General features: G+C 42.4%; 1 protein-coding gene across 2 annotated transcripts; it reads right to left on the bottom strand.

Moving 5' to 3' along the window:
* Positions 1-1652: 1652 nt before the first annotated feature.
* Positions 1653-15129, bottom strand: RCN1 (reticulocalbin 1). Of its 2 annotated transcripts, XM_064715627.1 has the most exons (7): positions 14885-15129; positions 10565-10672; positions 10133-10326; positions 8405-8583; positions 7825-7885; positions 5086-5285; positions 1653-4231 (listed from the first exon to the last, which is right to left on the bottom strand). In XM_064715627.1, the coding sequence occupies exons 1-7, from the start codon at positions 15106-15108 to the stop codon at positions 4124-4126; spliced, it is 1074 nt and encodes a 357-aa protein (XP_064571697.1). In that variant the 5' UTR covers positions 15109-15129; the 3' UTR covers positions 1653-4123. The 2 variants fall into 2 exon arrangements, with proteins under 2 accessions (XP_064571697.1, XP_064571698.1); XM_064715628.1 differs by lacking the exon at positions 10565-10672 and having other exon boundaries at positions 1655-4231.
* Between the last annotated feature and the right edge of the window lie 693 nt (positions 15130-15822).

The raw sequence follows: 15822 nt of genomic DNA, 5'->3' as shown, positions 1-15822 counted from the left end.
TGTCATGTGCACGTGTGTGCCCTTTGTTCACTGTTTCACACTAGGGGAAAGCTGGTAACTTCTCAGGTTGCTTTGAATTCACCATGCCTGGGATAATCTATACAGCACTTGAGTCTCAGGGACATTCAGCCTTCCTGGTGCCTGAAACTTGAGTGGGAAATAATCCTCAATTCTCCCTTTGAGAGTAGTGGGAATGGTTAATGTGCTGGATACTCTGAATGGAACACAGCACAACTAAACTGCAGCCATGAAAAGAGAAATGCTGGATGCTTCCAAGTGCTTGGCTATAGGCCAAGTCAGGCTGTGCAAAATTTTTAGCTATGGAATCTTTTTTTTTTTTTTGTAGATGCTTCTGTCACTCTGTAAAACTCACTTCATTTGCTAAGGGTGATGCTACCATGACTCAATAAAACGCTTCAGGCTCCCTGAGCAGGCCACAAAGACTTTACACACTGCCTTCCATGAACTAGATTTACACCCTATCTCACAGGAGTATGAACTGTCTAATTCCCAAATGTTAGTGGTCAGTGGCAGTAAGGACATCAGGATCTGCTGGTTGTAAGGTAATTTCTGACCTCCAGTCCCACCACCCCATTGTTCTGCTTGCCTTTGTGTGGCCAAGGCCTTAGAGTAATTCTTATATTCCTTAGGAGTTCATGATAACTTCACTGGGATCAAGATCAGCTTCTGCACAGCAAATAATTAAACATTCTGCAACTATTGTAAGGTACCCTTGTAACAGGAGCAGGATGGGCTGTGATCTCTCTCTAGGGAGTTCTGTACAGCCCCTTTCATTGGAACAGGAGACACATTCAACCTGACTGAATCATTAAATGGAATTATAAGACAATGAACATTAGCCACTTAGCTCATTTCATAAATCCCAATAATTAAAACTGCATGGGCAATAATAATGGGCTATTCCAGATATCTAAGTAAGAAAAATGCACCTTTGATGTATTGTGGCATAGTCATGGCAAAACCACTGAGTTAATGGAGGATCTGTGTAATAAGTTACCATACAGATCCTGCAGCTGCAAATATATAAACATGCTTCCCAACAGAATTTCACTGTGTCACAATTGATTAAGAAAATCGGCAATAACTGACAAGATAGGCACAAAATGGATTTTCATGTTGCTGGGATGAAGTATGGCTCCCAGCAATTAATGGTTTTAGTCATATTAAGAAGATAAATAATGCTATCTGACATTTCAGTATTTCACATTACACTAAAATTTTGTAACATTTGCTCATAATATGAGTTGAAATATGTTACCTAGGAAAAAAAATGTTATCTCTGGAACAGTCAAACCCCATTAGAAACCTTAGGCTTGAAAAATCACAATGTTAACAGTTATATCCCCTAGCAAAGGTTTGCTTTCCTTAAATAGTGTTAAATTTAAACCCAGAAGCTCTAGTCTCTTTTGGAGTTACTCTTCCATAGTGCATTGAGCTTGAAAGGGAAATTTAGAGCATGGAATGTACTGTGCCATTACTGAATGCTGGTAAGAGAAACACCATGGAGAACTGCAGAAACAGGGGAGCCTTTAAAATGAAATCACATCAGGGACACTTATGTTCTCCAAAACTGCTTTATTAAAAAAGCTCCTAATCTTACTATGACCCCATAACCCACTATTGATAAATAATTTGATTATTTTAAACATTTTAATTGGCATGTTTGCCTTTTTCCTAGCTGGATATATGCTACCTGAGTACCATTCTTTTGAGGAAAAAAGAAAACCTTTTTCTGGATCTGAATTTTCAGTCACTGTTTGTGTGGAAAGCTCCTCTGATTTCAGCATTCTTACTCACGTAAGTACAGTTTTACCCTGGAAAATACCAATGTGTTCCAAGCAGTAACAGGAATCAAGAACAAATATGAGAACAGGATTTTTCTCTTGTGTGCTGCTAATTCTGTTCCAAATTCATTTAGTAATGTGGAAGAAAATGTGATTGCTTGTCAAAGCACAGATGTGGGTTTTTTTTGTTGGGACGGTGCACAGAGCATTCAGAAGTGTCATGTTTAGCTGTGGGCAACAATGCTTAGTGTCTCAGCACCCAACTCCCACTGAATTTCAACAAGAGTGAGCAAACAACCTTCCCCTGGGCTCCAGTGAAAATCCTTGGCTTAGTATCCAGCCTGAGCTGCAGTTTCACTTGCAGGAAACAAGCGTTTTTTTGAGGTCTTTTAAGGTATTGTTTCCTGAAACAGCAGAAGATAATCTGAGTACTGAAAATCTGTTAGCAAAATATGTTAGTTTGATAAAGATTGTCAGGATTATTGAGTACAATAAACCTTTCCAAATCCAAGCCATAAAGAAAATATATAATCATTTTCACGTGCCAAGATACAATTTTATTGCTTCCCAGATAGCACTGCATTTAGGCTTTTATTTAACTTGAGGGTACTGTAAAAACAAAACCAGTTCACTTTTATGACATTTGCCCTGCTCTATGTTAGTGGGAGAGGTGGGGATTTTTCAGAGACATTGCTGGCAATGTCACAAGATGTGCACCCCAAAAGCTTAGTGGTGCTGCCAGCAAGCACATGTAATTTCTGTCAGACTCAGCAATCTACATTTAATTATCTTCAACTGCAAGATGTAAAATATTGCACCAGGGTTCTTCCATGACCTTATAAAAATGGCACTGTTCACAGAGGTCACAGTTCTGCACTGCCTCCTGATGATTTTTACAAATGTGTTGAACTGCTGAAGTGTCTCACAGCCTGGAGTCTCAGAGCTCCCCTCTGGATTGTTCAGGGTGTGATGTTTTACACAAAACCTTCCAGGAACCAGAGAATGCTGCTGGGGAGTCCTGATCCCCAGTACCGGTGTCCAGAACAAATTCTAGTTACAGCTGCTATGTATAATGCACTTCTTTTTGGCTTTTCTTTTCTTAATTTAATGAGGTGACAAAGAACAGTTGAGGTTGTATGTGCAGATACTTTTGGAAATGACCATCCCAGTGCTTTGGGAACTGCTGGCTTTAGAGGCTTGGTTTGTGTTTTCACATCATCTCTCTGCTAATCTGTGCTAGTGTTACTGCACCTTCACAGTACCAAGAAGAAGTATTGGTTTTATTGTGCTTCTTTTCAAACCAGTACAGATAAAAACAACCAAACTTGGAGAAGTTGGTTATATAAAAATATACATGTAACAACTCACATTATACAGTAAAAAATAAAGCACCTATGCGGAAAACTTCCCCTTTTTTTGGAAGGAGAGCTGTCTCTAGAGTTACAGGTATAAACACACAAACCCAGAAGTTCAGCCACAAGAATCTGTCCTCTTAGTGGCAGAGGAGACACAAGGCCCAGAGGGATGACATGTCTCATTCCTTCTCCATCACAGAGCTGCTGCCATTCACACTGTGTGAACAGGAGCAGGGCTGGGGTGAAGTGTGAAAAGCAGGAGATAAATTATGCTCCATGTGGCACAACTCCTCCCAGGAAGCAGCCAGGCCAAGGGCCCACAAACAGCTGTACTTTACCCTGCTGTGGAAGGAGCAGCTGCCAGGCTGGACTCTGCATCCCTGCCTGGGAACGCAGGGTCAGGGACAAGGGACCTGTGCATTTGCACATTGGAGCAGGAGCCAGGGGGCTGCAGCAGCACTCACCCAACACAGCAATTCTGTGGAGACAAAGCTGGTATCAAACTCTTCTCTGGGCAGGAGGCTCAAAGGATCACCTCTAAACTATTAGAAAACACAACTAAATAACTTAAGTCTGATTAAACATTAGGGTTCTAATCCTAGGTGCATTTCACTATGGTAAAAGTGGGTATTTGAAGAAAATACTTGGCTATTAAAGATCTTTGCAATGTTTTTACAAGTCCCTTTTCCATGCCAGGCTCTAACCTACTCAGAAAAGTTACCCTCTTAATTTTTTCAAAAATAAAACTCTAGTAACTAAAGATTGTGTTTAACCATGTGAAAGGAGTAAAAAAGCTATTTCTATGTGGTTTCTGAGGTAATAAGCTGGCATGTTAAAAATAATATTAATGCAAGTCATTCAGTTGTGAGTGTCCCTTGGCCATCTTCCCTCCTGGAGGGGACGGACACAGTGAATTCAGTAAGGTGGAGAAAAGATGTGTGGCACACTGGCTGGCACACTGGATCATAGCTCATCATGGTTTCTTGTGAGGTCCTCCCCATAATTGGTAGCTTGACTGCCAACAAACATGTTCCAGTTGTCTAGAATTTCCTCTTTTGTTAGTTTTTGATCCTGGTAGAAGAAAAAAAAAAAACAACAACTCTGTAAGAATATTTTCAGAACTAAGTCTAAGACACAAAGCCACACCAGCACAGACTTGCAAGAGCCCTGCGAAACAGACAGTTCTTCACAGCAGCACACTGCAGGTTCAGCAATCATTTGTAGGTGTCACAGTGAGGGAAATTTGGGCCTCAGTGGAAGACAGAAGCCCCACAAGCTTCAGGTAGGTCAAACTGCTAACTGAAAGCTCTTTGTAATGCCAAGCAGTAGGAACAGTAGGTTAACAGTGGATTACCTGGTGCACAGTTTTGTGGTTTGGTTCATCTTCCTGACTGTAAAAACAAAAATCCTCTGGTGCACTTTGTGGAAGGTGGTTGCTTATGTTAGCAGTTTCTGTGTTCAGAGCATTTTGGCTTTCAGGTTCCTCATATGCTGTCCCTGATCAGAGCCAGTGTTTAAAAGAAAGGTACGTGCCTGAGTATAGAACTGAGAGTGGGTTTGCTACCCCTATATTTGAGTGCAAGGAGTAACTAAATGTAACTTTATTTTCCTCTTTTAGTCTATATTAACATACAAAAGTAATGACCACTCTTAAAGGAAAAAGAGTATTTTTTGCTGTGTTAAAATAGTGACAGTTTCTCATCTTACCTAATGAAAACCAAGGGACCTTCTAGAGCTGATAAACTGTATTGTAACACTTTGTAATTCTAACACTACCAACTGAGATTGGCATGGAAACATAAATCCACCAGCAAATCTAGCCTATAAAGAAAGGTATTAGGAATAAATTCTTGCAAGCTGGTGTTTTAAAAAACCCACAAGACCCTGTATAACTTCTTTAAAGACAACACTGGAGCACCACATACCTTGTCTACATCAGATTCATAGACTAAGTGCCTGGCTTCAGCTAGTGCATGGTCATAGTCCTGGGGGAGGATCCAGTGCTGGATCTCATCTTTGTCCATCTTTCCATCCTTGTTGAGATCACGGAAATCTGCGAACTGCTCACGCTCTGTAATCACCCAGTCGGGCTCTGGTCCACCCTCTTCATTTGCAAACATATCAGCTGGAGAGGAAAAAAGGGTCTTACTTGAGTCCTATTTACTTTGCAAATTAAGCACAAAATCAAGATTTTTCACAGTGTTCCTCAGAGGGGACTGAACTTTTCATTCTTTGCACTGAACAGAGAGGACAGAACTTTTCATTCTGTGTCTCTGCACAGAAAGAGAAATGTGGGGTGTAGATGGAGTAGCTGTATCTTCTCTCAGGCCTATTTCTTCACTGCTGGTGATTCTGCCCATTCTCACAGCACCCTGTATCACACCTGTGCACTTCTGGTGGGGCTAACAGGAGAGCTAACATGTTCAAAGGCCATCATCTGAATTTCAGAAGGAACAAAATCCTCTAAGGATCTTTGGCTGAACAGCAGTCTTAAGCTTTAGTGCTAGGCTTGGTCACATGGGGAGAAAGAAACTCAGCCATTTTATCTTGTCCCTGCCAGCAAATGTCTTTGTGGATAAGATCAGATTCCAGCCAGCAGAGTGATTACAGGAAAAAAGGCACAGGGGGAATTTAGGCAAACAAAAATTGCTAAATGGAACCTGCATGCATTTTAGAGAAGTCTTGTGTGAGAGACATTCAGCTTAGGAGATCAGCTCTCTTTTAACCACGCAGTGCTGCAGCACATTCCAGCAGAAGACACTCTTGCAGGAAAGAGCTGGAGAAGTCAGGAGTCATGGTGCACTGTGTGAGGAGGCACAGGCACAGAGCACTGGTCACAGCCTGGGAGCTGGGGAGGGAGCAGTGTGTGTGCCAGGATGCAGAGGTCACACACCCCAGCTGCTCTGCACATCACTCCTGGGCTGCATTTTGGGAGCCACAGTGGCAGCTGCTTTCTGCATAAACACAGCACAGCAGCAGTGATTATTCAAACCAGTGTTCTTTACATCACAGGGCTTTCCAAATCATGACTGGTGTCTCTGTCATCCTTCTGGTCACTGTGGCCAATCCTTTCCTACTCATCCTCAAGCCTTCCACTTCTCTATTTAGAATTAAACCTGCTTTGTGATACTACTCCTCTCCAGTGCCTTCTGGATTTGGTTTTCAAGGACCCTCATGGATGGTGTGAGGGTCAGAGGCTGGCTGGTACCTGTGGGAAACACAAATGCTGAATTCCAAGGCAGGAGTAACTACCCCTGACACTGGGCTGAGGCTCTCCATTGTCACTGTCCCCAGTGTCCCTGAAATACTCTGTTACCTGCCCATGCACAGGGAGAATTTAGTTCTCTCTGCTCAACACTTTTATAGGCATTTTGCTCCACTGCTTGTGTAAATCTAAACCAAATTTTGCAAAAGACAAAATGGGAGCAAAGAAGGGAATGGAGGGTGGGATCATTCTATAAGCTTCAACAGATCCCCCCAACAAATACTCCATCTAGAGACTGAAATTTTTGGACTTCTTTTTGTTGCTCCTTAATAACTACCAAAGAAGAGATTTAGTTTTCTGTTGGTTTCTTAATCCCAACTTCATCAAAATTTAAAAAAATTACATCTGAAAAAGGAAAGTAGGAATATTTTAAGCATAGTTTTCTCAACTCAGGAAGAAAACTTCAGACAACACATTCACTTTCTTTTTTTCATTTTTAAAGTGCAAATTATATTGTTTATTTGAAGCAACTGACATGTCCTGTCAATTTGATTTTTATCATCCTTGCCAATGTGGGGTGATCGTGACTAGAACATTCTATGTTCCTATCTATAGAAGACAAGAAAAACCAGCATTCACATGGTAACAAATGTTGACAATTACCTTATAATTATATGTAGGTAATGTCACTGAATGAACTGAAATTACTGTGGAAATTATGCTGCTCTGTTATTTCAGTCATAGATGAATAGCATTCACTTTCTGGGCTAAATATAATTTACAAGGAACAGAACCCCCTGCCATTAATTAGTGTGTGTATATTGTTCCTGATTCTATGTGAAGTGATCTTTATAGCACCACTAGAAACAGAAAGCTTCATCCAACTTTGCACTAATGCCTTCTTAGTGCTACTTTCTGGATTTAAAACTCATCAAAATAGAATGGTATCATCAGTACAGAAGTATGGGCTTTACTTACTAATTAAACTAGGAAAAAAAATCTAGCAGGAACAAGGTGAACTTTCTCTTTTTGCAATGGTTGATTCCCAGGTGTTTTGGATATTTGAGCACCATCCAAAACCATTTATTTGGGAAAAGACTAATTCATTTTCTGATCCTCCTGCATTTCTAAACAGTGCCTTCAAACAGCAGTTAGCATGGTGCAATATACAAAGAATATCCATGCCATGAAAAATATTATTCCAGATTCTCTTCTTTTATTCTCATATAACTCTTAGCTGAGTTAAATAAGAACAAGAGGAGAATTTTGTGCTGTGAAGCATGAGGAATTCTTCCTGGTCATGTTGCTATCTACCTAAAATGAAATTAAACTTTCTGAGTTGGATGGTTGGTATAAAACAGTTGAACTGTTCACTCTGGGTTGTTAATGCTGCTGCCAGTTTGAGAGAAGATGGAAAAATGGACTGGAGATTATATAAAAAACAAGTGACAACACTTACCAATGTATTCATCTTGATCCACAAAACCATCCTCGTTTTTGTCTATGTCTTCTAAGGTTTCCTGGAAAACAATTTTGCCTGAAAGTCATCAAGAGAAAACTGAGCTCTGATTACTTGCCTTTGATAATTTAATGTTCTGAGGCCTTGACCTGGCCCTGTACACAAGTGAATGTAGTCTCACTAAACCCAGTGGGACTGTTGTTTACACAATGAATATAAAAATATCCTTTCATGTTGAAAAAATTCCCTGTATGAATGAACTGCTTATGATAGGGGCAGATACCAGCCTGCATGAAACACTCAGCTGCTGTATGTCAGCACACCCTCCTTATATTTTGGTTTAAGTCAGTGCCCCAAGATTGTTTCTTGATTCAATTTAGGAGCTGTCTAAGTGCACTTAAAAAGTCTTTCTTATGTTGAGACTTCTAAACCAAGTGAGTATCATGAAAGGCACCCCTTTCTGTTCCCCACTTAGCTTTTATGTGTGTGTCTCTTTCTAAACCCTGCCTGGAAAGGTGAGAGAAGCCTTCAAATTCACCCATAAAAGCAGAAACAATGGCATTGATTTTGCTTTGCTTACTAAGACAACAATGTTTTTCATGTGCTCAAACTCCTCTGGGTGCAGGAAAGCAGTGAACTCCTCACGAGTGGCAGCCAAGTCTCCATCCAGATCTGCAGCTTTGAATCGCCTTTCATCTCTGGGCAGCATTTTCTTAAAGCTGTGCTGATCAGTGGCATCTTGGAATTCTTCTGGATTTTCTGCAGACAAATCAAGATGATCTCAGAGGTGTTCTCCTTTAAAACATACTAGCAAAACAAAGCTGTTTGAGTTTAGAAATAAAAAGGTTTATTGCCAGAATAGCTGTTGTTCTAAATGGAAATTCTCTTCCCCATGAAGTTTACTCAGGGGTCAAATACTTGGTTTGATTTTTAAAGGTGACAGTAGTAGGAGGTAAATTTCTGAGCAAGCCTTCTGTTACAATCCAGAATAATGGATTTTGCAGTATTCCCTCACAGATTTTTTTAATCTGCCTTTACAAGTACCAGTGAGGAAATATTTGTGGTAGACTTCATTCACAGTAGTTTTCTTCATCTTTAGGAATCAGTATGATCCACACAACTTTTCAGTTTCAAGAAGAGCAAACCAAGGAAATGTGGTTCAGAAGGTGGCAGACTGACTGAAATTATCTCAGTGCTAGACCTCTGCTACAGGGAACCTAACAATTCTTTTCAGTTTAAAACAATGGCATTTTTTCAGAGTGTTCAGTGGCATAAAAGGATTGGTATTTGATATAATTTTTAAAATAGGATCAGTAAACTGACTTTAAAAATGAAAAATACTCATAACAATTTCACAATTCACATGTTGGGAGACAAACACATGTGAAAAAGACTGGGTCAGGAATTACAGATGGGAATTTTAAGTATTCATTAACACAAGCCCACAATGCTGCTCTCCAAATCTTGGGGCTTAGAGGTAGCAAAGACAAAGGGCTGAGAAGGGTTCCAGGGATAATTCTGCAGGGACTGTGTGTTAAATATTTCCTTTCACAAATGTAACAAACTCCATTTAAATCTAAGGTAGACTATGGAATTATTACTGCTACAGGAAGCTTGCTCTAGAAACTGCCTCTGTGGTAGGTAAATATTGTTTTCTCATTTCCAGTAAGTATAAATGGTCAATTAATACTGATTTGTTGCTCTGTCAGTATTGCCCTTTAGCTTAAGTGATCTCTTCTCCTCCTCTTCCTTCATTAACTTATAAAAGCAAAGGGAACGTGGAGGGGGGTGGGGGGAATTCAGGTATATTTTTTAATAAATGTTTATTTTGCCTGATTTGTTAAGGATTTTCATTTGCTGTTGATCACAGTCTGAAGCATGTTATTCTGCAAGAATGACTTTAATCAATAACTTTGCTGTAGCTTAGACACAGGCTACATTTTTAACATCTAGACTTGGGATTTTAGAGACTAAATTCACAAATACAGTTAATTAGACAATATATTATTTTTTAATTAAAGTACCCTTTTCAATGCTAAAAAATAATATATTTCTAACTGGAGGAGACTTTAATTCAGCTGTGTCAGTATATTTAATGATACCTCTACAAAACCTTCTGTGTGCTGGTGACCCATGTGCAAAGGGCTGCAATAAATAACTAAAAAGTGCTTTTGACCTCTGAGCATCCATAAAAGTTAATGTGAGCTTCAAGAGTCCTAAATGTGACAGCAACCTCCAGTTGTCTGCAAGGCAAGAAATCATATTTTATAATCTTAAAAATCCTTGATCATACAATCTGTTCTCTTACCTAGATAATACCCATATGTGGCTTGCTTGTATTCTTCCCAGGCAATTTTATCATCCTTGTTTAGATCATAATCTTTCCAAACTTTGGCCACATTTTCATAGATGTAGCGTTTCTGCACTCGTTTAATCCAGGTTTTTAACTCCTCTGTTGTGATATAGCCATCTTTGTCATCATCTATTCTGTCCACAATCTTGCTGTAAAAAGAGATCAGCATCATTAAAACCCTACTGCATGTCAGGCCAATTTTAGTGATCTTTAGCCCTGATTTGCCACAAAAACACAGTGCCCCAAACTCCTAAAACTGCCCTACTGGTTAAGGTTTTCCTGCATTTTACACATCATATAAAGGAATGTGTCTCTGTTTGTTATTCAGCATTGCTATGAATAACTCAAAGGAAACTTGCACAACTAAAATTAGTGAGCAGAGAATACCTGGCTTTGTTTTTCTTAGGTTGTGCCTCCTGTCTTAGGGGCATCTGTTCTTCACTGCCTACAGGGAGTGGCTGTGCTGGCTCAGAGCAGGAGACACCTGTGGTGGTGCTGGCAGGGGTCACAGGATGAGGGAAGAGATGAGAATTTTGACTCCATATTTCAGAAGGCTGATTTATTATTTTATGATATAGTAAAAAGAAAATGATCTATTTTATGATATATTAAAAGAAAAATATATTAATCTATATTGAAATATGTATTTTCTATATTTTAATATATATTTTAATATATATTTTAATATATGTTATATCTTTTATATATATTAATATAATTAATAATAAAATGTACTATATAATATAATAATTATTATTAGTAATATTATATGTAATATAATTTTAATTATATATAATATATAATATATAATATATAATATATAATATATAATATATAATATATAGAATATATTTAATTCTAATATTATATATTAGAATTTTATAATAATATTATATATAACATAATGTTAATATAATAAATAATAATATAATATATAATAAAATATATAATATAATATATGATTTTATATATTTTAATATCTATTAATACATATTAATATATATATATTAAAAGAAAATTATTAAAACTCTACTAAAATAATAGAAGAAAGGATTTCATCCGAAGGCTAACAAGGAAAAGAATGGTGGACCTGCAATTTGTCATCAAATAGAAACAACTCACATGGACCAATCAAAGATGCACCTGTTGCATTCCACAGCAGCAGATAATTATTGTTTTTCTTTTCCTCTGAGGCTTCTCAGCAGGAAAAATCCTAGCAAAAGTATTTTTCAGAAAATATATCCGTGACAGACAGCAACTTCGCTTCAGGACAACGCCTGAACTCAAACTTGCTGGAGGCAAGCAGAGCAAAAATCCAGGATTTGGTGGACACCTGCAGTTTGTCCTTTGGCTTTGCAGCAGGCTGACATCAGGGTGCAGTGAGTATGAGCGTGTAATGCTGGGGATGCACACCAGGTACAGTCTCCCCTTCCCAGCCTGTCCCTCCCCTTGTTTCTTTTCCTTGATTCCCAGTGGAAATCAGTACTGCTGGTGTTGCCAGGAATGCCAGTTACTCACTGAAGCAGCATCAAGTCTGCAGCCATGGCTGGAAGACTTGGGATTTTAGTGACTAAAAGGGCTATAAACCTCTGTCCAGTGTAAAGCTGCCAGCACTGGTGAAACCAGCAGGAGTGAAACATTCTGCACACAGCTGCAGTTCAAAATAAAAAAAAGGACGATGCTCTCTCTACCATTTATGTTCTGTGCAACTAATCTCACTGCAATTAATCTCTCTGCAATTGATGAACTTCACCATTTTGGGGCCGAGCTTGTAAAACTGCCTTCTGTGCCTGCTCTTGGAATTGAGCACATCCACCTTGGCTCTCTGGCACATCCAGGCTGGCTTTGGGCACACCAGCACCCTTCCCCGTGCCCATGAGGTGCCAGGGCAGCCTGCCTGCAGGTGCCCTGTGCCTCATCCAGTGGCCAGCTCATGCCATGCCCATGGAACACTGAGGTGCCATTGCAATGCAGGGGGAAGAGCAGGAGCTGACCTGTCTAAATCCTGACTTGACACTCAGCAGGTGAGCTCCCTAAACCTCAGGGAAAACGATCTGCACTTCTAAACATTCTTTGCAATTCCACATCTTGGTTCTCCACAAAGAAACCACGTTTGGAACTGCCCAAGTAGTGAAGCAATGTCTCTGCCCAAGCCTTTGTTGCAGAAGTGGTTGCTGAAATAGCAGCAGCAGCTTCTGCTGAACTTCAGCAATGTTGTGTGAGCCTGACAGTATCAGATTGATTTTGTGAACATGTTCTTTGAGTTACGGGGCAAAAAAGGGGCTGCTGAATTTCATTTCTGAATTAGTGAAGTGTGGATGAACTGACTAGAAAATCTTTTCTCTTCTGTATCCATTGCCAGTGGTCCCTTTCCCTGCATGAGGGACTGTATTTGTCACCAGATTTTCCCCACAATGATTTAATTTCATTTGTTTAACTGGTATTTCTTTCTACTGTTAAGGTATTAAATGATTATGCTGGTAGCTCTTGGCAATGTGTAACATGAAAGAAGTCAGGAACACATTTTCTGTGTACCAGAAAATGTTTCATGTCTTCTCCTTTTCACCTGTTTTTATAGGTCCATTGCATCCACGGGCACTATTTCATCCACTTCTCAGCTGAAGCTGGGGACAATAAAACAAGCCTATAGGCTCCCAGAGGCACAGGTAAAAAGCTGTTGTGTGGACTTCACTTTTTACTGTTGTTATTACTGGGATGACCAATGTGCTGCCACATTTCCTAAGCAAGGTAAAATGCCTTATAAATACAGCAGCATGCACTCTGGTTAGAGCAGCAGACTGTGTGTTTCTGTTTTCTCCCAGAAATAATTTAAAAATAGCTTTTAATTAAATCTACCTTCTTCCTAAGAGCAGCCACTTGCTGAGAAGTGACTCTGTTTGTAACCCACTACAGAAGTTGCCCATAACAAAAATGGGGAGAAGGGGTTCAGCATGTGACTATTAAACCACAAGATGTTTTTTTAAATCCTCTCTTTACCTCCCAGTGTGCTGCTATCCAAGATTACAAGGTTGGGGAATGCTGGAAGTTATGAAACTTTCCCAGAAGTCCCCCAGGAGCCACATCCCTGATGCTGAGATGCACAGTGCTCACCCTCAACGTGTCCTCAGAGAGACACTTCAGTCACCTCCATTTAAAAGGTAATTATTGACTCTGTACTTTGATGTGCCTGTGTCACCCCTCCAAAGGGCAATCAGTGAGATCAATTAGTTAAAACTTCTTCCCTTGCTTTACAGTTTGTAAAAATCGTTTGAATATACACCTGTGTTGTTAAATCATACCCCTGACTGAATTATCTGTACCAGTAAGTGCAGACCAATATTAGGAGACACATTTTGGTGACACAAGTGATGAGAATCTAGGTCATAGCCATGTATGCTGAGAACATGGTTTCCTTTGCTCCTTCTTGAAACAATGAGGATGGAGTTGATAATTTCTGGTAATCATTTCATCTGTTTACTCACTGAGACATACAAATAGCAGTGACAGCTTTGAGAAGGATCAAGAGTGAGATTGCAGTGCTGCTGCTTATGGTAGGACCAGACAGAAAATTAGCAAGTGCAACTCCCTGTGGGAGAGAAGGCAGCGGGGAATCTTAGTGAGAACATGCAGGGTATTTTAAGCTATCTTCTTTGTGGTAACTACATTAAAGGATCTTTCTTTAACTCCTATTAAATTTAGTTCTGCTTAGTGATCTGGCTTCCTGTAGGTGTAAAGGAGGGAGAAGCAGTAAAGTAAGGCACAGTCCCTGCCCTTTGCATGGAAATAATAGCAGCTGAAACACTGTGAGCAAAGAAGGCACAAGTGGGAAGATGCTTGAAGTGCACTTGTAAACGTGGCTGTAGAGAAGGAATGGTTGAAACTCATTAACACTGATGTGGTGTGGGCAGGTGTCCCAGAGGCAGGGAGCAGCAGCAGCAAAGCCTCCAGCAGCTGGTCCAACACAGCAGCTCCCTCTGAGAGCCTTGCTGCTGTGGGGCCACAAAAGGCAGCAGGGAGGAGCACCAAAGCCATGGACTGCTGGCTGCTCCTTTGCAAAACCAGCGGGGTGGGAGAGAAGCCACAACCCCGAGCTTTGACCTGCAGCCACTCGGATACAGGGTCCCACTCTGGGGTACAGAGCATCACACGGGGGTACTGTGGGGTACAGGGTCCTACACTGGGGCTCAGGGCACTACTGTGGAGTACAGAGTCCCACTCTGGGGTAAAGAGCATCACAGTGGGGTACTGTGGGGTACAGGGTCCCACTCTGGGGTACAGAGCATCACAGAGGGGTTCAGGGCACTACTTTGGGGTACAGAGCATCACACTGGGGCTCAGGGCACCACTCTGGAGTACAGGGTGCCACCCTGGGGTACAGAGCATCACAGAGGGGTTCAGGGCACTACTTTGGGGTACAGGGTCCTACACTGGGGCTCAGGGCATTACTCTGGAGTACAGGGTCCCACTCTGGTGTAAAGCGCATCATAGTGGGCTTCAGGGCACCACTCTGGGGTCCAGAGCATCACACTGGGGTTCAGGGCGTTACTCTGGAATACAGGGTTCTACACTGCAGCTCAGGGCACCGCTCTAGGGTACTGAGCCCCGCTGTCCCCTCGGACACTCAGGCAGCCCCAGGCCGCCTCCTCCGCCCCGGGCCCAGCTCGGGCCCTCCCCCTGCCACGTCTCCCGCCCGGGCCGGGCGCTCACCCCAGGCGCTCCCGGCTCTCCTCCGGGCTGAGCTGGTCGAAGCTCCGCGCCTCCTCCTTGCCCAGGAAGGCCTCGTGGTCGTACTGGAAGCCGGGCAGGTCCTCGTGCTGCGCGGCTCCGGCCCGGACCCGCTCCTGCCGCGCCGTGGGCTTGCCCAGCGCGCCCGCCGCCACCAGCAGCAGCAGCAGCGCGGGCAGCGCACTCAGCGCCCCGCCGCCCGCCATGCCCCGCCGGCCCGGCTCGCACCCCGCTCCGCTCCGCTGCCCGCCACCGCCCCGCCCCGGCCCGCTCCGCCCCCGGGCCGGCCTTTGGCAGCGCGCCCGGCCCGGCTGCGCCACGTCCGCACGGGGCCTGGCGGCGGGGCCGGGGCTGCGGGCAGAGCCGGGCGGGCAGAGCGGAGGGGCCGCTCCATCGCCGAAGCGCCCCGAGCTCAGCCTGACAAACACCGCGGCAGCTCCAAACAGCGGCTCGGGGCTGTCCCGCCGCTGCTGCTCGCTCGTCAGGAGCGGCGGGTTGATGATGGTTGCTGCTGGCATCCTAAATCGTTTGGGAAAAGACAAAAAGTGTGGTTTGAACACAAACAAACAAACTAACCCTGCACGCTGTCTTGAGTGTTGATACCCGAAAAGTGCGAGGGGAAAAGCATCATAGTGGGGCTCAGGGCACAAGTATGGAGTAAAGGGCACCACTCTGGGGTCCAGAGCATCACACTGGGCTTCAGGGCACCACTCTGGGGTCCAGAGCATCACACTGGGGTTCAGGGCACCACTCTGGGGTACAGAGCATCACACTGGGGTTCAGGGCACCACTCTGGGGTACAGGAAAGGTTGCCAGCACTCTCACAAAGGATATTTGTCGTGATGGGGTTGGTGTCACGATAAGGGAACCAAACTTGGGATCCTGAAAATGTGGGAGATGGGAAGCCCAAACCATGTAGC

The sequence above is a fragment of the Zonotrichia leucophrys genome, chromosome 5 (assembly GCF_028769735.1).
Source record: "Zonotrichia leucophrys gambelii isolate GWCS_2022_RI chromosome 5, RI_Zleu_2.0, whole genome shotgun sequence".
Lineage (NCBI taxonomy): Eukaryota > Metazoa > Chordata > Aves > Passeriformes > Passerellidae > Zonotrichia > Zonotrichia leucophrys.
The sequence above is the reverse complement of the archived record's forward strand: the minus strand, read 5'-3'. Positions and strand labels throughout refer to the sequence as shown.

Bases quoted from the DNA above. Each gene is read 5' to 3' on its own strand.
- RCN1 (XM_064715627.1), bottom strand. From the start codon at position 15,108: ATGGCGGGCGGCGGGGCGCTGAGTGCGCTGCCCGCGCTGCTGCTGCTG. The intron at 10,327-10,564 runs GTATTCTCTGCT...CTCTTTTTACAG, and splicing joins CCTAAGAAAAACAAAGCCAG to CAAGATTGTGGACAGAATAG. The intron at 7,886-8,404 runs GTAAGCAAAGCA...ATTGTTTTCCAG, and splicing joins TGAAAAACATTGTTGTCTTA to GAAACCTTAGAAGACATAGA.